This window comes from Lissotriton helveticus, chromosome 6 (genome assembly GCF_964261635.1).
Source record: "Lissotriton helveticus chromosome 6, aLisHel1.1, whole genome shotgun sequence".
Lineage (NCBI taxonomy): Eukaryota > Metazoa > Chordata > Amphibia > Caudata > Salamandridae > Lissotriton > Lissotriton helveticus.
Window position 1 is genome coordinate 242,020,531 of NC_136067.1, and position 25,247 is coordinate 242,045,777.

Genomic DNA, 25,247 nt, shown 5'->3' on the forward strand with positions numbered 1-25,247 from the left:
TTCTAGATGAACTGCGAGAAAGCATGATAGTAGTCGTAAGTGTTTTGTTGTCCCAGCATTGTGTGTGTATTGAGGAGAAAAAAGTGGGGGGGGAATCCCACAGGGTGACCTTCTTCAAACCGTGTTCACCCCACTTCATAGTGTAGAACCCTCTCACCTGTGTCCTTGTGCAACGTCCTTCATGGGGATGGCGCTCTCCTCCACTGCAATGCGGTACTGTCTGTGACACTTCCTACTTGGCCCAGCCCCCTCACCTGACGCCACCAAACCAGGCCCGGTCGCAGTGACCCATAGACCCTCCGAATGAGAGAGACCAGCCAGCGTGGCTGGGGCCCTGCCTGTCCTCTCAGGCAGTTCTCGTTTGTTGCTTGCTGTTTACAGCCTCAGTGGGTCCCTGTGCCACTGCTAACCTCGCAGACCTGGAAGTGTGATCTATAAGTGTGCGTTGGCTGCCCATCTCTGTCCCAGCTCTTACCTCTCAAGCCCACACTGCAGCCAGTCGGAGGTACAGAAGAGTGTTCCGGATCAATAGCAGACAGTCCTTGTTTTTCCCAAAAATGTTGTATAATAAGCCTGTCAAAAATCAACCAGTGTTGGTGGAGATTCTTTGCCACGAATGCATGTGACGTTTGGGTTCTGACCATGATAGCGTGGTCCGCAGTTTGTGACTTTTCATATACCCTAAAACAGACAGAGCAAGAAGCATTTGCTGCTGATCTGATTAAGAACCCATCTGTGGTGCCCTTGTGCATTTTCAGGGTCTGTACTGTATCAGAGTTTGTGAGACTAGCATTTACTCTGCTGGGTTTTCTTTATACGCTCTGTTGGGTATCACAATTTCTTTGCGTGAATAAAATATGTATGGTGTCAGCGCCACAGGATGACTTTATTCGTATTGAAAAGTTGTTGATGAAACCTCGGGGGATACTGTGGAGTTTGTAAAACAATATATATAGTGGATTTTGACTCCAGTCACCAAATGGTAATTTTATTGAAATAACCAACCCCTCCCCCACCCCTCAAAGCCCCACCCTTTTCTTTGAAGAAATTCATGTGGCTGATTTTTAATCCTTGCTGTGGGATCCATCCTGTGTTGGATGAGTCTATTTTTTTCATATTTATTGGATATTGACTTAAGTTACAAAATGGTAATTTCGTTAAATTTCCCCCTTCCTTAATAAAAATTGTGTGGATACTTGTTGATCTTTTCCGTGGGCTCCATCCTGGATTGGAGGAGTCTTGATTCCCAAATAATCTCTTTGCATTTAGCCCTGAGGAAGACCCGCAGTGATGTGTATCCATTAACTCATACATACAGGGTAGAAACGCGGACGACTATATTATTGGTCAGCCATCCTTACAAAAATGAATAATGAGAAAGGTTGTTTGTTTAACTGTTTGATATACAGAGGACAGGTAGTTCGTGAATTGCTTCATGCATATATATTTTGTATTGTGTTGTGTCGAGCACTTTTGCACTTTGTGTCACCTTTTCACCAAGTCACGTTGTTTATTATTTCTGTTCATGACAGCCGCCTAAGAAGAAATTAGTTTAATTTGGGTATATGACTTTGAATATACTTATTAATTAATGGAATTGTTGTGTGCTGTCTATTTTAATAATTTTACTGTGGGGATGTTGATGTCGATGTCAAGATAGGCCCACACTCCTACTCCTTCAGACCATACATTGGTTTTTAGACATAGGTGTGACAGTTTAGACATCATATATATTTTTTATATATATTTTTTTCACACAAGAAATTGCGATACCCAACAGAAAACATTGTAGTCTGTAGCATTATGTACCCAGGTTGTGAGGGGCCCAGAGGCTCCCTCATTATTTTTTAGGGTTTTCTTTATAAATTTTCGAGTCCAAAATCCTTCTCAACATTCCCAGTATTATTTTTATAATCCGTATAAGACCATGCCAGAATCGCTCATTATGAGTGACCTCTTAACTCCGATGGGGTTGTTAACATAATCTGAACACAGCAGAACCATTCAACGTTTACTTTGAATTACAAGGAGAAGCAGACCAAGGGGTCTAACTCGAACAGGGTCGCATTTCCCCACACCTGCAGTAACTGGAAGTCCCCGACTACCTCCATCGCCTTCAACCTCTGGTATCAGTAACTCTTTGGGTGGGAAAATCTGGCCCATTTGTCAGATAACTGGTAACTGTGGCCAAAGTGTTTTGGTAGTGATTTACTTGATGTTTGAGACGTTATAACTTTACCTACGTGCGCTTATCATGAAATATTGTTTCTATATTGGGTGAAATTTTCTAAGCTTGTATACTCTAAATAGCTGTACTTTAAGGTGGTGAAATTTACATAACCTTTATCACAGTTCCAGAAAATCCTGTTTTTACTTTCTGTAGGTAGAGGAAGGCTGGTGGAGCGGAACACTTAATGGGAAGAGCGGATTGTTTCCGTCAAATTTTGTGAAAGAGATTGACCTGATAGATGACTCTGAAACACAAGAAGACCTTGACGATTCAGGTGAAGTTATACAGTGTGTACTAATGTAGTATGATTCTCTTAGGTAAATTCGTATGTTCCCTTTTTTCAAAACCATACCGGCTAGGTATGTATCCAATCTTTGGGTCAAATGGCATTAGTCCCCACTGCTCCCATGCTTCTTCCTCTCCTGTGTTGTTAGCTGTTATCTAGCAGCAAAAGCCTTCTACTGGATTTCCTCATAGTATAATCCAGATTCTCTTCTTCGCAAACCCACATAAACGAAGGAGCAAACAAGAGGATACACTATCATTGGCCAAATGTTTGTTTCAAATACATTGGCAGATCCAACGCGTCTTCCTTTTTTGAGCAATTGGTATTGCCAATATTTTTTGGTGATGCTGTGCAGCATTGCCAAAAAGAAAAGGTGAGATAAAGTGAGCAAACGTCATGACGCTGTTGGCAGCTGTGTCATTCCATAGGCGAGTAGACTTGCGTACCCCTCCTGATCTAGGAACCCTTGTATTTTTTATATTTACTAATTCAGTGTAGCACATGCCACTTGGAACAGTAAATTAAAATAATGAATTTGTAAAAGTCTGAAAGCGCTTTATGAAAGTAAAGAGTCCTGGCAGCTGCTGGGCCCACCAAAAATATTAAAAATGTCTTTTGTTATATACTGCATGGGGTTGGAGATCAATGGAATTCGAGGGAGAAGGGAAGAACATAGACTGCATAATGTGGGGGAACGTATTCCAATAGGAGAATCAGCACACTAGCAAGAGAGCATGTTTTGGACTGTGGAGAAACTCGGACCATGTGGGCGTGGGCGTATTTTTGGGGGAGAGCAGCACAAAAGAGCGCAAGACAACACACACTTTCAGTGCTTTAAAAGTGAGCAGTAAAGTAAAGTCCACATTTGTAAAGCGCACAATCACCCGTAAGGGTCTCTAGGCGCTGGGGGGCCGTCGGGAAGATTAAGCGAGCTATTGCCCAGAGTCACATGGTGCTGGGCTAACCTGCCGCCGGAGCCGGGGATCGAACCGTGGTCCCCAGATTCCAGCGTCAGTCGCCCTGGCCGCGGCGCCACACCAGCAGTAGAAGGTTAGAAGTCATCCAGTGAAAAGGAAGGTAACATAGCGATGCCCCGGGGTGAGGGACAAACGCACAAAGAACAAGGAAAGCCATTGAGTATGAAGCAAGCAAATAAGTGACCAGAAAGCCAACTAATGGTAAGCAAAGTGTGTGCTTAAAGCCCATCATACGTTTTTGATATGGTCCACAAGAGTGTATATGTGTGGAAGAGAAACAAATGGTGTTTGTGTGTGATTCACGCAAAGACTTGAGATGGAAACGGATGAAGGGCAGTGGTTGAGTATACTGCTTTTTACTGATGCTGCTTATGGAGAAAGAAAAGTGTGCATGTAGAGAGCGAAAAGGGACACTTGATTGATTTTTGTCTGGTGTAGAACAATATTGCACGCATTATGCTGATATGCAGTGGCCTGTGATTTAAACAAACGCAAGAGCATGTGTTTCGAGATTCTACTCTTCATTAAGGTACATAGGCCTATATGTGAGCCTGCCGGGTGGAATGAGAGAAAGCAAGCTGGTTAGATGATGAGGGAATTGTGTCTGTGTCTGTCGTTTTGTTTTAGGTGACACTCTAATAGGTACCATGACATATACCATTAGAAAAAAAAATGTATATTCTGTAGAATGAGCAAGGTTCACTAAATTCAATATAATCAGTGATGTGCCTACATTAATAAGGTCCAAAGTCAAACCTTGCTTATTTCTCCTCCGTGTTTTGCGATGCGGTAAATGTAAACAAATAGTGGACTTGTCAATAGATAACCTCTTGGTTTCCGGCAACTGCCTCCTACTCGGATGTACTCAGCAAATATAGGATTGTTGATGCAAGGTGACACCTGGTAAACCTTTTTCAAAATCTATCATCTTCTCTATTCTGATAAATAAATCTTAATTAGCACTAAAATGGGCACCATTTAGGTGCTGGATATGCCGTGAGCACGTTAAATGGTTGGAGGAATCTATTTGGTTATTACCCTTGATCACATTTTCTTTTGAGACAGTAAATCACAAGACTTTTCTTGCTATTCTATTACCTTACTATTTGAAGAAACCTCATCTAGGGTTTTCCTTTATCTCAAAAAAGTTTTTTGCAAGTTTGCTTTTCCAACTCCGGTCCACTGTGTATTTTGTGTCATTGGCTTCTTCATCCCCCAGAATGCAGGCAACACCTAATGTGAACTAAAAATGTCTGTCTTGTCCAACATCCACTCTCTGTGGGACTCTCAATAACATTTAGGATTTTATGTTGTGCACCTTTAAAATTTCCCTCATTTTTAAGTATTTCTTCTCTTGGTGTTTCTTCATTCCATGCAACAGTTGGTTATCCTTTAGATTTTATTATAAACTGTCTTTCATGCCCTTATTTCCAAATGGGTTCCAGCTCCTGACAGCTTTTCATATTCATATTATTGTGGTTACTGTTATTATAATATTTCTAAAGCACAATCCTGTCAAATGTTTTTACTTACTACTGCTGTTTCTTTAATAATGTGTTGGGATTCTTCAGTAGTGCCAGCTGTTGTAGTGCGAATAAGCACCAGAGGTTCTTAAGGGTACTTGCACATCTGCAGGCTAGGAGAAGTCTCTTTCAGGGGACCCTGACCTCGAAAGAGGAAAAGCTGTTCCTTGGACATCTTACAGTCTGGATCATCCTCTTTGTTAAGACTTTTTTTCAGGTTTTTTAAGACATCCGGTTGGGCTGATGTTGTTCTTTGCCTTCTCAGCAGGGTCATCCCCAAACGTATTACCTTAACCCTCCTGTTTTCGGAACCGTTTTTATTTTCCTTTAGGACTTTGCATCCTTTACCTGTGCTATAGTGTTCTCTCCTTTCAACATGGTAAAATTGGTTTATAAGTAAATTAAATGTGCCAATTAGGTGTAAGTCCCTTGTAAAGTGATGCTACATGTGCTCAGGGCCTGTAAATTAAATGCTACTATTAGACCTGCATCTCTGATTGTGCCATCCACTTAAGTAGCCTTTCAAACCGGTCTCAAGCCTGCCATTGCAGTCTGTGTATACATTTTTAAACTGCCATTTCGGCCTGGTGAAATAAGCCTTTTGCCAGGCCTATGTCTTTCTTTTTAATACTTAAGTAACCCATGGGGTTGGCCCGTAACAGCCCATAGGGCAGTGTGCAGTATATTTAAAAAGTAGGACATGCACTTCTAATTATAACATATCCTGGTAGTGAAAAAGTCTATACTCTTAACTTAATGTTAGAGGCATATGAGCTGCAGATTGTACACTTAGCAATAGATCGCCACCTGGTGTTGGGCTCGGATGATTGCAGGTTGTTGTCTTCTTGGAAGAAGTCTTTGTAGTCACGAGATAGGTGACTCCTCCCTTGGACAATACTGCGCATGGTCATGGACTCCATCCTCAGATTGTTTTTTTCCGCCACTGGGTTCGGATGAAAGTTTTCCGCTCCGGCTAGAAAAGACTCTTTTCGACATTTTCGAAGCGTGAAACTTTAGACAAACAACTTTCGACATCGAATAAACTTTTCGACATCACCAGCTACATCCCGGTGCGTCGACGCGGGCCTACGCCTCATGGACAGAACTCCATTCAAGAGATGCCCGGTATGTCGAGCAAAATTCCCTCATAGCGACCATCACGAGGTTTGCAACCTCTGTCTATCGCTAGAACACGACGAGTCGACCTGCACAGCCTGTGCCTCCTTCCGATCGAAGAAGACCATTCGGGATCGGAGGGCCCGTCGACACGAGATGAGATCAGCGCCAGCACCGAAGGCCATCTTTGCGGAGGAGATCGTCGAAGAAGACGTCTCTGAGGACGAGAACCCACTCGAAGATATCTCCGAGGACGAGGCTCCACTAGTCGCCGAGGAAGACTCGCCTGATCTCCAGATCATATCGGGAGCTGAGGACTCTGACGATTCGATTCCATCTCGACAACGTGAGTACCTCTGCCCCTGCACAACAGACACTGGCCATACCAAAGGCAACGGTCAGCACTCCGCCCATGGGGCCCAGTCGAGACGGAAATTTACCCTCCGACGCCCCGCCTTCGGGCTAGACTCCGAGGAAAAAGACTACGCTTTCCCGTGCCTCGGCACCGAAAAAACCACATGTGCCAATTCCACCTCCTCCATTGGCACCGAAACATCCTTCGACACCGAAGGACTCTTCGGCACCGAAGCTAACACGCCCTTTGGCGCCCAAAGACTCTTCGGCTCCCAAACCTAAACAGACATCGGTGCCGAAGCCAAAAACTGTAACGGACCCGAAAGCATCGACTCCGAAACCATCCGGTTCCAAAAGTAAAGAAGGGAAGCTAGATTCCGGCGCTGCAGGCCCAACAAAACCTGTCTCCACGCCGAAATCTTCGATAATGGTACCAAAGACTCCATGGCCTGATACAGACAAGCCTAAACCACCTTCGGCACCGAAGAAATTGCCACAGGAATCAATCACTCCTCCTAAGGCAAAAGACACTAAACAACTACTATCGGCACTGAAGAAATCGACGCCGAGGAAGATTATAGAAGAGGAAGATCTGTTTAAATCAGATCCTAAACAGAAAAAAGTCTATATTAATCCAAAAACTGGACATGTGGAAGCAATTCCTCATAAGAAAAGAACAGCAGACACACCACTTCCAACTGTGGTTCCTGCCAAAAAGGATTGTGCAACTTCTCCAATGCACCCTTCCTCTCCTTCACCTTCTTCCTCTCCTATCACTCCCTATATTGAGCCTATAACTTCTCCTGCTCAATCTCCTGCATCATCACACCACACTGACGAAGAGTATGACTTAGGTGGGGGGGATGATGTACCAGAGCCACATACATACCCTTTAGATGAGGATGAAGATGTCAACCCAGAATATCCCAAAGAGGATGATGCATATAATTTCCCACCAAATAATGCACCAGACATCCCTGATCCTCAGTACTACCCAACAAAACCTTCCCCTCCAGAGGATAGTATTGGGTTCAATCATCTATTAAACAGAGCTGCACTTTACCACGGGGTTCCAATGCACTCTGATGCCATTGAGGAGGATTTCTTATTAGACACTTTTGAGCAGTCACAAAGGTCTACTCAAATACTACCTATGATCAAAGGGGTCATTAAACATGCTCCAGAGATTTTTAAAGATCCAGTAAGGTGTAGGGTACTAAATCCCAGAATAGAGAAAAAGTATAGACCAGCACCAGCTGATCCAGTCTACATTAAAGGACATCTGCCATTAGACTCTTTGGTAGTGTCAAATGCACGTAAAAGAGCCAATTCTCAGACTTCTGGTGACACCCCCCCGCCTGACAAAGAATCAAAGATTATTGATGCGTCAGGGAAACGGATTGCTGCGCAAGCAACAAACATATGGAGCATAGCAAACACACAAGCCTTACTCTCATGCTACAACAGGGCTCACTACGACCAACTAGAAAAATTAATGGAACACCTACCAGATCAATACAAAGATCAGCCAGCAGAGCTTTTACAAGAAGGCAAACTAATATCTAATGCCTCAATTAAATGCGCTCTAGATGTAGCTGACACAGCATCCAGAGCAGTTAACACTAGTGTTATCCTCAGACGTCATGCATGGTTACGCATTTCAGGTTTCAAACCAGAAGTACAAACTACCATCCTGAACCAGCCCTTCAATCAGAACCAGTTGTTTTCGGGCCTAAAGTAGATAACACACTAGAGAAGATGAAGAAGGACACAGACACTGCTAAGTCTATGGGTGCATTACAATCCACCCAGACTAGAAGTTCTTTTCGTCGCTCCTCTTATAGAGGAGGCTCCAAGCAGACCAGCGCAGATAACGCATCATCTTTTAAAACACATACACAAAGCCCCTCTAATAAAGGCTACTTTAGAGGAGGGTACAGAGGCAACAACAATAAGGGAAGAGGTAGAGGTAATAACAACAACCGCTCCTCTTCCACTCCCAAACAGTGACTTCCCTCTGCCTCCCCTACAGCATTCCACTCCTGTGGGGGGCAGACTATCACAGTTCCTACCTGTCTGGAATTCCATCACCACAGACAAGTGGGTAAGACAAATTATCCAACATGGTTACTGCCTAGAACTCACAGCAACCCCCCCAAACATACCGCCCAGGCAGCGTCCAATGTCCATAGAACACATAACCCTGCTTCAACAGGAACTTCTAGCACTTCTACAAAAAGATGCTATTCAAGTGGTCCCCTTACAGGAACAAGGAACAGGAGTCTACTCCCTGTATTTCCTAATTCCCAAAAAGGACGGGACATTAAGACCGATTCTCGACCTCAGGCCCCTAAATCACTACATACAATCGGATCATTTTCACATGATCACTTTACAACAAGTACTCCCATTACTAGAACAGGGAGACTTTCTTACAACACTAGACCTAAAGGACGCCTATTTTCATGTTCCTATACATCCTGCGCACAGGAAGTATCTAAGATTTGTCATACAAGGACAACACTATCAGTTCAAAGTCCTTCCATTCGGGGTCACAACAGCACCACGAGTGTTTACAAAGTGCTTAGCAGTAGTAGCAGCACATCTCAGGAGGCAGCAAATGCATGTCTTCCCTTACCTCGACGACTGGCTCATAAAAGCAAGATTGTTCAACCAGTGTGTACAACACACAAAACAAACATTACACAACTTAGGGTTTACAATAAACTACACCAAGTCGCACCTAGAGCCTTCGCACGTTCACCAATATCTAGGAGCTACCATAGACACATCGGCAGCTCTAGCGTATCCCAGTCAAGCCAGGATTCAAAGCATTCAGGGCTTAGTCTCCCTTTTTCAATTCCAGCACTCTCTTCAAGCCAGAGTGTTCATGAAACTAATAGGCATGATGGCATCTTGCATCTTCATAATTCCTCACGCAAGACTGCAAATGCGCCCACTACAAGAATGTCTAGCAGAACAGTGGAATCAGGCTCAAGGTCAGCTCACAGACCTGGTGTTGGTGGACAGCCGTACATATCGCTCTCTGCAATGGCGGAACACCAAAAACTTGACAAAGGGACGGCCGTTCCTAGACCCTGTTCCACAAATAGTGCTCACAACAGATGCATCCCTCACAGGATGGGGAGCCCATCTCCTGCACTATACCACTCCAGGCCAATGGAACAGCCAACAAAAACTGTTCCACATCAATCATTTAGAGTTGCTAGCGATTTTCCTAGCACTCAAGACTTTTCAAGTACAAGTACAAAACAAAGCTGTTCTAATCCGGACGGACAACATGACAGCTATGTATTATATACAAAAACAGGGGGGGACACACTCTGCAACTGTCCCAGCTTGCACAGAACATTTGGAGATGGACCATCCCTCAAAACATACACCTGACTGTAGAACACCTTCCAGGAATTCACAATCCGATAGCAGATCTGTTGAGTCGTCAGTCACAACAGATTCACGAACGGGAGTTGCACCCACAGGTTCTCCAACCATTTTTCCAAAGGTGGGGGCAGCCACAAATAGATCTGTTTGCCACCCACGAAAACGCAAAATGCCCAACCTTCGCCGCCAGGTTTCCACACCCACGGTCGGAGGAGAATGCAATATGGATGAACTGGTCAGGCAGATTTGCGTATGCTTTTCCGCCTCTCCCACTCATTCCACTAGTAGTACGCAAGCTCAGACAACAGTCTCTCAAACTAATACTAGTGGCCCCCACATGGCACGTCAGCTGTGGTTCACCACGCTACTAGATCTCTCACTGGTTCCACATCAGAAATTACGGCTCACGTCATCACTGTTAACACAGAACCATGGAGAAATAAGGCACCCAGAACCAAGCCAACTGAATTTGGCGATCTGGCTCCTGAGGTCTTAGAGTTTGGCTACTTAAACTTACCATCAGACTGTATGAATATAATTAAAGAAGCTAGAAGATCCACCACTAGTGCATGTTATGCTGCTAAGTGGAAAAGAATTGCAATATACTGTAACAACAATCAAGTTGATCCATTGGATGTTTCCATCCAAAATATTATTTGCTACCTTCTACACCTACAAAGGTCCAACTTGGCTTATTCTTCCATACGACTGCACCTAGCAGCAATTGCAGCCTATTTACAAAATAGACAGCATCTATCTCTCTTTAGAGTACCTGCGATAAAAGCATTTATGGAAGGATTAAAACGAATAATCCCACCTAGGTTACCACCTGCACCAGTATGGAACCTAAACGTGGTCCTTACAAGACTTATGGGTCCCCCTTTTGAGCCTTTACACAAGTGTGAACTACAATTCCCAACATGGAAGACTGCCTTCCTTGTTGCTATCACCTCTCTCAGAAGAGTTAGTGAAATACAAGCATTCACAATAGAAGAACCCTTCTATCAGATACATCCTAACAAAGTGGTTCTTAGACCCAGTCCAAAATTCCTGACAAACGTGATTACTCCTTTTCACCTTAACCAATCAGTAGAGTTACCAGTGTTTTTTCAAAAACCAGACTCTGTTGCGGAAAGGGCTTTACACACTTTAGATGTTAGAAGAGCTCTTTTATACTACACAGACAGGACTAAATCCTTCAGAAAGACAAAACAACTATTTGTATCTTTCTCTTCCCCACACAAAGGCAATCCCATCTCTAAAGGAGGAATTGCCAGATGGATTGTAAAGTGTATTCAAATATGCTATCAAAAAGCTAAACGTACACTAACAATTCCTCCTAGAGCGCACTCCATTCGCAAACTAGGAGCCTCTATGGCATTCTTAGGAAACATACCACTAGAGGACATATGTAAGGCAGCAACATGGTCTACCATACACACTTTCACTAAACACTATTGTGTTCACGTGCAAGCCAAGCAGCAAGCAGCAGTAGGCCAAGTTGTCCTTACAACACTATTTCAGTATGCTGCAACGGATACAAGGGACCACCGCTAGGGGAGACACTGCTGCACAATCGTTGCTAAGTGTACAATCTGCAGCTCATATGCCTCGAACGGAATATGCTACTTACCAGTATGCATCTGTTCTTGGCATGTAGAGCTGCAGAGTTGTACACGCCCTCCCGCCTCCTCTGGACTTGTATCCATTCCAGTACTCATCTTACTTAGATGCACACGCATGGACATCCTTTCGCTTTACTTCTACTAACTCCATCATTTCCCATCATGGCGAAAAACAATCTGAGTATGGAGTCGATGACCATGAGCAGTGTTGTCCAAGGGAGGAGTCGCCTATCTCATGACTACAAAGACTTCTTCCAAGAAGACAACAACCTGCAATCATCCGAGCCCAACACCAGGTGGCGATCTATTGCGAAGTGTACAACTCTGTAGCTCTACATGTCAAGAACAGATGCATACTGGTAAGTAGCATATTCCTTTTCACAATTGCAAGGCCTACCTCTCCCGTTGGATAACATTGGGTTATCTTATTACATTTAAGAAGGGAAAACATTCAATTGTGGGAGCAGATGGGAACATCACGTTCGGTGTCTACGGAATTGTAATTTAAAGTTCTCTTTAATTATAAATGCGCTATTCCTAATGTTTGAGATGATATTACGACATATTCTGTGTTCCATTGGAATGTTGTGGTTTAAACTAGCTCAAGCTCCTGTTGGCACCAACTATCTAGGAGCAGTAGGTCGGAACAGATTTAGTACCGAACGGAAAGATTCATATAGGAACACAATTTAGGGTTTGAGGAAGCAGCCTGTCTTTGAACATGTGCCACAGTTGGAAGCTACAGATGGAGAGGATGAGGTGGATGAATCCCAGTATGCCTTTTGCAAATTGGAGAAGCAGTTTATGAACAACCAAGTTTGACGAGGGCATTGATGATCATGTTGCAGCTTTACAGGTATTGGCTGCACAATGGGAATTTGAAGGTTTCACGTCTCAGTTGGTAAGATACCAAATTGTTATATGATATATAGATAAAATCCAAGAGCAGTTGCTCAAACTTAAGAATCCGTGTTTGCAGAAAACTGTTGGTTTAGTAAAAAGTGTCAGTAAAAAATGAGTGTAAAACTAAATGTGAATGCCAAGTTGTTAGACCTGTCTGCTTCTGAGAGTCCCCTCACACTATGATTTATTTTGTTCCCCCGTGCCTCCTAAAATTTGTCGCTTTTTCTTTGTCTACCAGGACCTTTTTGTGTGTTGTCCCATGGGGCTAGATGCTCTTTGATGCCCAGTTGCTCACCAAGTTCCTGGCACCTATGTACAAGGCGCCTGACGGAACCGGTGGCATAACCAACTGGGGTTGTCTACCCTAAAATGGTGGACACCATTGTCCCCTATGAGAGTGACTCCCATTGGAGCCCCTCTGACCTCTGACCCTTTGAAGGTTTTGGCGCACTTTGTGTAACCTGCAAACCTGACAGGAATCCCCTCAGGAGTTACAAGTACACAAAATGGCTGCCTTAGGAAGCCCAGTACGGTGGCTCCTAATGACCAAAAAGATACCTTGAAAGGGCCATGTCATTGACATAGCCAGGGAAGGTTCTAGAACCTTCTGGCTCGTGCTGGCATCCTAGCGCACTGGCTATAAAAGGCCCAGTCCATGGCGGCCATGTTGGAGAAGAATGATCAAAGAACACCAGAAGAAGAGGACTTGACCCCAGATTGACACCTGCCCTGTTAACCCCCTGAGGCAGCTGATAGTTCAGGCAGAAGAGCAGCAGAGGTTGCTGGCGTGGACCCTGACTGGCGTTCCAGTCAGAAGTGTGAGCAGTGTCCTCTAGCCTTCAGCGCCTGGTCAGCGAGTGCCCAATTGCCCCTCAGAGACTTTGGCCATAGTTAGAGCCTCCCCACCCCCCCAGTGGTGAGATCGCAACCGCAACTCTTAAAGTGCCACCTTCAACTTAAGTGCCTCCTGGCGGGCGTTCGGACGTCTCCGAACCCACCGCCGTCGACGCGCTGTTTGTGGATAGAAGGTGAGGTGCTGCGCTGGGGCGGGGAAAGGCTGGCCTTCATTTGGGCGAGATTACTGTCTCTGCCCTGCCCGAGTGACTTGGGAGCTGGTGTGTGGGCGGGAACCCCCCCGTGAGTGAGCTCGGAGGGAGGATCACGGAGCCCCTGGAACCCCCCTTCGCCCTTGGGAGAAGTGCCATACTGACTGGAGCGCTTACCGGCGCCGCCGAAGTGAGGTGGGCCGTCTCTACCCCTGAAGTTGCCGCGTTGTTGTGGAACTGTGATGCGGTCTCATTTTGAACTGTGCGCGCAGGTGTTTTGGCCCCTCCGGCAGCCCGTTCGACGGTCCCAAGACTCGTGAACTGGAGCCGCCTTCGGAAACCCCGCCTGCGCTGACAGAAGCGCACAGACTCCTCCGGCAGCAGTAGCATTGCACCGGCTGACCGCGGAGTGTATTTGCCGTAGTCATTTTATGCCTTTATCTTCCAGATATACGCGCAATGAGTTGTGAGTGCAACTAAGGGATTATCACGCGTATCTTGTGCCCAGAGAGCCTGAACCCGTTAACACTTCAAAAACTGTAAGAGCACGCATTCCGCATTGAATGACAAACGTAATGTGTTTACCCTGAAAGTGATTAATTGGTGGCAGCGATACCAGAATGACCCTGTGATATTTATGTGAAACGATCAGTATCTAACCTGCTAGGAAACTGTCCAGTCATTGCTGATATTTATTCCAGTCATTGCTGATATTTATTCCAGTCATTGCTGATATTTATTCCAGTCATTGCTGATATTTATTCCAGTCATTGCTGATGTTTATTCCAGTCATTGCTGATATTTATTCTAATGTATTGAATCCTGATATTTATCCAGTATATTTATTTGAGTCCAACTATTTATTCCTGAGAAACCAGTACACAGCTAATCAAACCCATGTAAGAAATGTGAATGTGATTACCTAAGTGAACTTCCTTCAAACCCAGAGAACTTTTACATAAACGAAACGTATTTTTCTATAACAGTGGTGTGGTGTCCTTCTTTTTGTGTGGTGTGCAGGGAGTTATTATTGGGTCAGAGCCGGCTTAACACTACAGCCTTCACTTGCCTCGTCACTTGAGCCAAGCTACCCCCTTTGTGCTGGGCTTGCCCATCGCAGGTCCAACATAAAATTGGTGCTCAGCGGGTGGGATTGCGAGCCGTGCTTGTTTTGAACCCCATAATAATTCAGTGTGCACCACAGGTACACACCCGGAGTTTTCTCCTAGCGGCCCTCAAATTCAACGTTTTGCTTTTTCCAAATTCTTTCCTGGAGGTGGGTGGAAGTGACCCTCAAAATTCTTATCCTGGTCACCTACTTCGGGGTGGTGGTCCACACTTTTCACTGACAAGATGGAATTCGAAATGTCAGAGCTGGAGACCTATACTGTGGCCCAGCTCAAGGATTTCTGTCAGGAGAGGGGAGTGTTTGTCAGGCAAGGGGCCAAAAGAGAGGAGCTCCGTACTAGTCTGCGAGCATGGGTGGAAGCACACACGGAGGGAACGGTGGAGGAGGAGGAATCGGACAGAGGTACTGTCATTGATAGGACTGCGGAATGTCCCCCGGGGGTGGGTGAGATGTCAATCAGCCCCAAGGCAACCTCACGGGAGGGCAGCAGTGTGTCATCGAGAGGGTTGTCAGAAACCGAGTTAGCTGACAGGAGAGAGGAAAGACTGTTAAGGTGGGAAATAGCAAAAATGGAGTTGGAAGAAAGGAGGGAGGGGAGGAGGTTGGAACATGAGTCCAAGCTGGAGATGGAAAGGAAAAGGATGGAACACGAGTTCAAGCTACGAGAACTCTAATTCCAGGCCCCTAACATCACTCCGAAGGGTGTCGAGTCAAAGGAATTTGCCAGGGAGCCCAGGCCCCATTTACCCAAGGACGTAGTCGCCAGTTATACCGCTGGAGACGACATAGCCAAGTGGCTGGCAGTCTGAGGTCTCCTTAAGAGCCCATGGGATCCATGAGAAGCATTGGGGTGGTGGATTATACCGGTACATGCCTCCGACAGGTAGGGATGCCCTATTGGCCCTAGACTGGGAGGAACAGGTTAATTACCCCGCCATGAAGGTGGCGCTCATCAGGAAGTTTGGGTTGACCCCCGAGAAATACCGGCAAAGGTTTAGGGGCAGCCACAAGCTGAGCTCACAAAATTGGGTTGACTTCCTGGATTTTGCCAAGAAAGCCCTGGAAGGGTGGGTCCAAGGTAGTGATGTGGAGGACTATCAAGGGTTGTATGACTTAATCCTCAAGGAGCATCTACTCGAGAAATGTCTTCCCGAGCTGAGGCAACACCTGGTAGACAGCAAACTTACTTGCCCCCGTAAGCTTGCTGAGGAGGCGGACATTTGGGCGAGTACCCGAGTGTCCACGAAGGGGACTGGAGGAGATTCTCAGAAGTCCGGACAGGGCGCTCCCCAGAGGAAAGAGGGGGGAGATAATAAGAAAGAGTTCTCCAAAGGTCCCCAAAATTACTTTAAGGGGAAAAACACCTTTTCCAACTCTAAGGCTAACCTGCAGAAGAACCCTAACCCTGGCCAGAGTCAGCAGCCAAGGGTTGTCCATTGCTTTGAGTGCGGTGGTATTGGACATTACAAAGGAGACCCGAAATGCCCAAAGAGACCACCCCCTCCCACTGGAGGAAAGGCCCCGGGAGTCACTAGTGTAGCGCTCGGGGAGGAGATGTCCTTAAGTAAGGGAAGGGAGTGGGCGGGAGTCACCTTAGTGTCCCTGGGTGATCGGGAGATGGTTCCAAAGATCCAGGTGCCCGCGAATACTACCAAGTATGGGCAGTGGATCACCATCAATGGCCATAGAGGGGAAGCTCTGAGAGATACAGGAACCAGTATGACTATGGTAAGGAGTCATCTGGTGTCCTCGGAGCAGGTGATGCCAGGCGTACTTCATCCAGCCGCAATGGCTGACGGCAGAATGGGTCACTATCCTGTGGAACTTTGAGGGTGCACGTTGATTTACGTAGCCTCAACAAAGAAATGTGGATAGATAGCCATCACAAGCTATCGGCAGGGGGTCTCAATTTGTTGATCGAACGCCCTGCTTATAGCTCAGGGCTGTCTGTTTTTACATCTATTGCACCAGAGCTATTGCCTGGTTTACATGATTACGTGTAGCTTGAAGTTATTCAAACAGCAGTGCGGGCAATAGGGGCTGCAGCAGTGTATTTAATTCTCATATATGTATAGTAGAGATGCTCAACTTCCCGTGACTCCACCGCTAAGAATTCACAAATATAGGAGAAAAGACTTTCTTTCAAAGTAATTAGATTCGGAAAAGGAGCATACAATGGAACGTAATACCTTCATTAATTATGCACGAACATGTAATTAAACATCTTTTCCCCAAATTATACAAAATGTTATGAGATCCACAAAATACATGCAAAAATAGAGTGCAAGGAGTCTTGAGATTTCTTATTTTCAATTATTCTTTATTTGTAGTCAAATGCATCAGCCCAGCCAACGCGTTTCGTCCAACGTGGACTTCATCAGAGTTGGAATTGTCTTTTTGAAGATCACCAAGTTGTTTCTCTATTATAACCACCGTAGCTTCTGTTAGATAAAGACTTTGAAGGAATTAATGCCTTCGATGAGTTAAGGCAATTATCCTTTTAAGATTTTGTTGAACGGACACAACGGTGATCACCAGCGCATTGACACTACATCGGGCAATACATTAAGCTTGTGGGTGATCATCAATACGATAATCTCAAATTGAATTGAAGGCATTAATTCCTTCAAAGTTTTTAACTAACAGACGCTACAGTTGTTATAATAGAGAAACATCTTGGTGATCTTGGGCATTCTTATTAGAATGGCGTGACCGACTCCCTGGTACTCCAAGAGCTCTTGGCCCTTACACGTAGACCTTATTACATACTCTTTTTATACAAGGAATATATCTCTACTTTGTAATACCCCATGTCAAATGGACCATTGAAGTAGAATGGCTTTTGAAGTATTTTCATGAGTAATTGAGTTTTTGTGCTGGTTTGTCCCCGCTCCCTATTGTTGTTGGTTCCATTTCTTTTTATGTTGTTGCAGGGACATTACCCAGTGGCTTGGGAGTGGTCATTTTCGGTCTTTTTAATAGGTAAAATGACTCCTAGAGTTACCCACTGGGCACTTCCTTGATTTATGATACTTCATATCACTTTAATCAATTACATGAGCAAACACCATGTCTCTTTTTTTTCAATGTACTGTCAGGGCTCGAAAAATCATAAAAAATGCACTAGACCTGCAGGTCTAGTAACCTATAAAATCTCCTCCACCGAAGTGAAGTGCACTTGACCTCTTACTCTGAAAGCAGAGCAAATGTGACAAGTTTACAAGATTTAAAAGCATTTTTATTGCTCATTTACTTTGCGAACAATCGCAATGCCTTTAAATCTTGCTATCTTGTCACATTTCCTCTGCTTTCAGAGGCAGAGCTCAAATATCAGTTTGTCTTCCTACTTGCCAGAAAGGGCGAGTAGGACCTAAAAATATCTCATCCTGAATTAATCTAACTCACAAATTTCCAGATTCAGTCTGACATCTAGGAATATTCTAAGGTAAGGAAGCTGCGACTGGACAGTCTCTCTCCCAGATAAAACATTATTGAAAGTAAGTAACTTTTTATTTGTGTGCTGTAAGTTTTTTGTTTTTTTCTTTTCCTTTTTTTGTTTATTGGAAATATGCTATTGTGTGTAGTACTTTTTAAGTACTCTTCTGGGTGAGGGATGCATTCTCCAAACAATTCAATTAAATATAATCTAGTTAGATAACTTATCTCTATGCTTTATCACAATAGACTAACAGCCACATGCATCAAGCTAAAATCCGGTTGCAAACGGGTAGATTCTCAGAATCTGCCCCTTTGCGACCGGTATTTTTGCATTTGGGATGCATCATCCCAAATGCATAAATCGCAATTTAAGGAATCTCTAAATTGAGAGTCCTTAAATTGCGATTGCATTTAAGGAATCCCAAATTGAGATTCCTTAAATGCAATGCATCAAAGTCAATAAATTAGCGATTTCGCTAATAGGAGTAGCAAATTACCATGAAGTTCAACTTCATGGTAATTTGCAAAAACATTGAAAAAGCACTTTTGTGCATTTTTCAAAGTTTCATGTTGCGCACACACATGCCCTTTAAGGGCATGTGTGTGCGCAACATATGTGCACAGATCAATTTCAGGGGTGCAACAGGGTGTCCTATGGACACCCCTGCACCCTTGAAATTGCATTCTCAGTTTGCGATTCGCTAATTGCGTGTCGCAAATTGAGAATGTCTTCCCATTCATTCCTATGGACCTCTAGGCCCATTGGAATGAATGGGGAGGTATTCCTTAAATGTGACTCGCAATTTGCGAGTCGCAATTAAGGAGTATTAAGAAATTGCAATTTTGTTTGTGATTTCTTCATGCATAGCCTTTTACTATTCCTTATTAGCGAATCCTCATTTTTCGCTAATAAGGAATCGCAAATGGCATTGTTGATGCATGTGAGCCTAAACTTCAGCTCAGCAAGTTATCTCTTACTAATATCAGTAGTATCACTCTTCTTTTCCTGGTTCATTTTGATTCTGTATTTCATGTTTCCACTTACTTCTGCTAAAATATAGTTCAGTGCATATACCACTCTGTCTGACTTGGGTTATTTTTATGCTAAGGCTTCTCACCTGACTATTCTCAGCTCGTATATCTCCTGTAACTACACCTTACTTATGTATAGTTTTTATTGCACTTAGCTATATTAAAAAATGTCTGCCATAGTCACCCCTTCTCCACCCTTTTTTAGTATGCAAATTAATATTTCATCTTTCTTTTACTTTTGTAGTGTAGACCTTGCTTCATCTCATTCGTCCCTGCTGTATTGGTAATTATTATTTTTTCTTGCAGATCTGGCAACAAGAACCAGCAACACCACTCCAGGTGAGGCCCCCACAAACTAACTCTAAATTGTCTTCCTAAACCTGCCTTATTCGATAAGTTTGCACAAGTTGTGAAATTATACATAGTGGTGGAGCAACTGTGGATCCTAATGCAAATTAAACATTCATTTCGTTTTTCTTTTAAGCATGGAGGTAGTTTCTTACGCAGACGACACCCAAATCCTTGTCTCTCTCTCCCATTCAGATGTACGAACTGCCTCCAAGTTTAGATCTTGTATGGAGGCGGTTGGTCACTGGATGATCCAGAATTCTCTCAAACTGAATGGGGAGAAGACTGAGGTAATGGTGTTTGGAGGGAAAGAGAACATCTGGTCAGCCAACTGGTGGCCTGACTCGTTGGGAGAGTGTCCTTCCCCCACAACATCGGCTAAGAACCTCGGGGTGATGATAGACCCTGCCCTGGATATGGGCAAGCAGGTGAGTAGAACCATCTCCACTTGTTGGGGACTGATTCACACCTTGCGAAGGATCAGGAAATACCTCTCTCTTCAGTCCAGAAAGCATATAGCGGTCGCACTTATTGGCTCACGCCTGGACTACTGTAATGCGCTGTATGTGGGGCTAAGCAGGAGCCTCCTACAGCGATTACAGGTAGTCCAGAACGCTATAGCCAGATTTGTCTTGGATGCTCCCAGGCGTTCCTCGGCCACGCTGGCCAGGAAAACATTGCACTGGCTACCGGTAGAATACCGAGTACGGTTCAAGGCTTTATGCATGACTTATAGAGCCATTGCAAAAGACAGCGATTTGGGAGTTGGTTCCATCATCTCCCTCTACATTCCCGGAAGGAGCTTACGTTCCTCAGGGAAATCGCTCCTGACAGTTCCCCGCACACGAAAGGCCAAGTGGGGCGGCAGGGCCTTTTCTACCCTAGTTCCCAAATGGTGGAATGATCTTCCTCTCGATCTTAGGTCCCTGCCTTCCCTACAGAAATTTTGAACTGCTCTTAAAACTCGCTTCTTCCTGCAAGCCTATATGTAAGGATGTATGTTTCAACTTTCTGATGGTATTGTTAGGCGCCTTGATACCTCCGGGTTATTGTTCTGCGCATTATAAATTTTTTATCAATCAATCAATCAATACTAATGATTGTTTGTTATGGAATGTAATACAGTTGACACAACACTTTAAATAAAAATCCAGTGCAGACTAAAGAGAAAATACTTGCATGAGTGCACTGCTGTGGATATACTGCCAAACATAATAAAATAACCCTAGCAACACAATATTTGATTAATTACAAATGTGCAGCAATAGGCTTTGGTATGTAGTTATCAATGTCCATTATACAGCATGAAGGTTGCAACTGTTTCTCAATAACTTTTCTTATCTAGATAATGATTTCACTGCTATTGTTTAATACATGCCCTTACAGAAATGCACAATTAAGTAAAATGTGAAACATAATTGCTTTCTAGAAAGGTTATGCACCCACAGCTCTTCCAAAAGAGATTGATTGGATAGAATGCAGAAGCAAACATAACACCTCCTTCAGAAAAGGAGTCAGAAGAAGGAAGATTTTAACTCTGAGTATCTGTGCTTAAATGGATCAAATGTGTCCGTCCACCCACTGTCCACAATCTTATTTGTAAATGGTTTCTATTTTATAAAGCACAAAAGTCAATACTGGTGATGTTGTAATAACTCCAACACTTTACAAAGAGGGAGAGGGGTTGGCCTAACGGCTAAGGCGCTCGACCTCGGACCTGGGGATCCGGGTTTCGTTTCTCGATAACGACGCCAAAAACCTCCTGTGATTCTGGGCAAATCACTTAATCTCCCCGTGCCTAAAATGAAAGTGTGTCCTCATGTAACGTAACTGGTGCTATGTAAAGTGCTCTGTTACCTGATTCGGTACGGGTCTAGTTCGCGCTATATAGAACTGCAAAAAAAACAACAAAAAAAAAACTGTCCTAATCTGTAGTAAAGAAAGTTACACTTGAAGGAGAATGAAATAGGAAGAAAACCGGGTCAATGGATACTAGCCATTCATTTATGGATGATACATTTAGAGTTGAAGTCTAATCTGGAGGTTTTGTCAATTTCCTTTTGTATGTGATACCTACTTTAATCTTCCTAGCAGGTTCGTATGTGTCATGTCATGTCAAAGGTTCTTATATAGCGCCTTTTCATCGCAAGGTCTCAAGGCGCTTGCTTTCGGAACCCGTCCTGGCTTTTCCCTGTGAGATAACCCGTGCTGGTCATCCCCAAGGAGAAAGCCAGGCATCCCGCCGCGGGGGGGCTGTAGTGGAGATTAAGCAAGCTATTGCCCAGAGTTGCAGAGTGTGAACCCGTGATTCGAGTAGGCACCGAAGCGAGAATTATCGAGTCCGTGAACATTTGGGCTCCAGACCCTGCCGCGTCGGGAATTGAACCCTGGTCCCGGGTCTGACCTCTGCTTCAGGGTCTGCATCCTCTAACCAGTGAGCCACACTTCTTCTTGAAGTCCATATTCCACAGCTGCCCTTGCAGATTGCCAGTTATCAAGAATACATATTATTTCCCACCTTTATTTGTACACTCATGTTCAGATATTGGCCATTTGCGCAAATTTCAGTCTTCATTCTGTTTCCTCGTAAAAAAATCCAAATCCTTCCTTTCAATCTGCATACCCTGGTTGAAACACTGCTTGTTTCTTCATTTGAGTCTGGCGCATCCTTGGTGTGGTCTCCCAGATCTTCTCACCTAGTTGTGGGCAATTCTTTATACAGTTGCAGGGCAGGTTGAATGGCCACAACTTATTAAACTCACCAGAAATGCTACATGCAATGCCTTTACCAGCTTTCCATAGATTTAAGATCACGTTGTACAGATTGGGCTGTTGGTAGTTTTACTGCCTCCTATCCGGCCAATAAAGTAGTTTCCTTGAGGTAGTATGGAGGGGGGCAGAGAGGTTCTCAGGGTATTGGTAGTTATAAAATATTTTCAAAAAATGCAGGAACAAACATACAGCATGTAAACATTCAATCTCCTTTAGAACCTAGCGATTAGAAGCAGGAGTATTTTCACTCTAGGTAACTTACCTTAATCAGGTTTTAAATATTACCACCCTTTGTCCTTCACATCCATAAATAAATCCGTATTACAGCAATATTGGTTATCTACTTAGCTGATCCTATACCAGTTTAGAACTTCAATGAGTTATTTAAACTTTCACATTTTATCATTGTTTTGATTTTAAGTAATATTCTTTACATTTCAAATGTATTCTCCAATATAATATCCATCAGGAGAGAGCAATAAATGTAAAATATACATCTAAATTAGGATTTTACCTACTATAAATTTCAAATGTTATAAACAGTCAAATATTAAATAATGTTTTGCCTAAAAAGCTTCTACCGCACAGTTTAATGGGAATGTTGCAGAGCTTGCTCAGAGAAAGAGATACCCTAACGCTATATGTCTGGCCAGCAAGTTGCAGATATATGGTAGCATCATAAAACAAAGTTTTTCTGTTTTTAATAAACTCCAGGAAACACGGTGCTAATACAAGTGAGTCCATTTCACATACTATCCTCGCTGTCCACGTAAACAGGACATTATTTGTTGGCCTTCTCAGATTGTATCACTGGATCCAGTTTCTGTGCATCTAGAAACAGCCACAGGGGTGTATGGTAGCACGTTTTAGACGTTACTAAGAAAATTTACTTTTATTTTTGATTTTGTTCTGTAACACCCCTCTGTGTGAGTCCAAACCCCCAACCTTGTACATCACCCTCCAAGCTAAGCTCTTTCTTTGATATTGTGATAGTTCACGCTTAAGTCTTCATAATGTTTTTGCCACCATGGATATTCTGGCCAAAAGTGCATCCTTTAACTCCCTACATGTTGGTATCCTTTTAGGAACAGATTTGTAAATATGAAAATGTAAAAAGTTTTACAATTTTCTTAGTAGTTATCAATATTTTACATTTTCACATTTTGTCTACTTGGAGTTTGAGTGAAGAGTTGCGAAACCCATAGGTGGATCTCGAATGCTCTAAATTTGTGAGAAGTAGACAAAATTCGGAATTCAGCAAGTGGCCACCGGTGTAGGTCACTCATGGTTTTCCTAAAGAAAATAATAGTTGAAATAAAAAACAAAAGAAATAGGAAGAAAAGAAAAATAAGATTTTTCCATCTGTAATATTTCCCCCTCCAAGGCCATTCTAATTAAAGTACCATATCATGGAATCTGTCAGATTCTTTTAGGTTACAGGGATACATAGTGTTTGTTGTTTGTCCAAACACATGTGATACCCAGAAAGATCGACCGAGCTTCAGCTTCTAATTTTTTATTGTTTACTGACCATGCATCAGTTCATATGATTAAAATGCAATAAACTACAATGGGTATGAAGAAAATCTATGCATTTTTTTTTAAATGTGCTTAAGATAATCTGTTTAGGAATAGTTTGTTGTGCAACAATTTGAGTTACCCATGATATCATGTGATTGAGGGTGTTTGAAAATGTTTTCCTTCTTGCACACTGACTTGCATTTGAAAGCCAAAAATGAGGACAAATTTAATAGGCAATGATTGTGTATGTGTGTGTATATGTATATATATATATATCTATATATATATCTATATATCTATATCTCTCTCTGGAATGCCCGGTAAATGACTAAAAATCCTCCTACCAAGGGTTCCTACACTTCTCCAAATTATGAACGGTAACACACTTGTGTGATAGTACTATTAACTGTGGCAGGAATTAATCAAAACTTGCAGTATGTGAAGTCAATGTGGTTACATGATTATAGTTTTGATCTATGACATGGTTCGGTGTACCCCCTACATGGTGGTGAAATGTGTGGGAACGTAGGGTGGCGAGACTGTCGCCATTGGCTGGAAGTTCCTGAGATGCCTTTCATATAAATATGGAGAAACTACATTGATGTTCTTTGGGCATTCTGAGTAATAAAACATGCTGGCATCCAGGCAAGCTACACCAGCCTGGATTCCCTTGGTTCTCTGTCTCAGAAAAGCTCGGGATTTGCAGGGATCCCTGGGTGCCGGCAGACCCCAGACCAAAATGTTGCAGTCATCCTCCAGAGATTGGTGAATGAACAATGAATGGAGTGGAGCATCGGGATGTAATATCACCGGGTCCTATACTGGGCACCAGATAGTCTTTCTGCGATCTGGGGGGAAGAAAAATGGGAAGGTTGGTTACCCACTCTGTCAGTCCATATGTCAAATCTATGCCCAAAAGAATACAAATATCCTCTCACTAGGCATGGAAATTACTATAGTGTTGAGGCTGAGGACTGAGTTACACATTGGTCTTACTGTCCATGTTTGTGCTGCGGCACATCCTTAATTAAATGTTCCCCACCGAAATCAGGACAATTGCAAAAAAAAAGAAAGGTTCTCTGCCCAGGCGCGATCTGACAGTTTGCTTTGTCACAGAGGAGAGCTCAGTGTAGGACAGGGCTGTGGTTTGAAAGGTGGACTACCTCTTTGAAGAGGGCAATTTCCAGGGGGACCCTGGGGCTCCAATTCCTCCTACTGGCTGTTAGGTCTAAGTGGCGCACAATCAGTGATCCATTCAACAGCTCTTTTCGCCTATTTCTGTTAAGCCTGAGAATGCCACCTTATGATCACACAGTCACAAAATATGAGTCAGAGTGATCCATATTGTAGAAGGGCCCACACAAGCACCTTCAACACCCTAGGGCTCCAGGGGTGTAAGGAGTAGGCACAAATGCCTTTTGCATTCCCAGGGCACTTTCTTTAATTCAACCTCTGGGATAGCATGATTAGGTGTTATCCTCTTCAGTCACCCTTCCCTGGCGGAGCAGTAAGACTTTGGCCCATTGGTGATTGGGGGCAGTTGGC

The 25,247-nt window shown here is 43.7% G+C and overlaps 1 protein-coding gene across 2 annotated transcripts in view; it reads left to right on the forward strand.

Annotated features, from left to right (window-relative positions):
* The window catches only part of CD2AP (CD2 associated protein), an 802,607-nt gene that overhangs the window by 297,971 nt on the left and 479,389 nt on the right, over positions 1–25,247 (forward strand). For both annotated transcript variants that reach the window (XM_078647692.1, XM_078647691.1), the window contains exons 5-6: positions 2,384–2,504; positions 19,368–19,400. In XM_078647692.1, the coding sequence (XP_078503818.1) occupies positions 2,384–2,504; positions 19,368–19,400 (154 nt within the window). The remainder of the gene's footprint in view (positions 1–2,383; positions 2,505–19,367; positions 19,401–25,247) is intronic.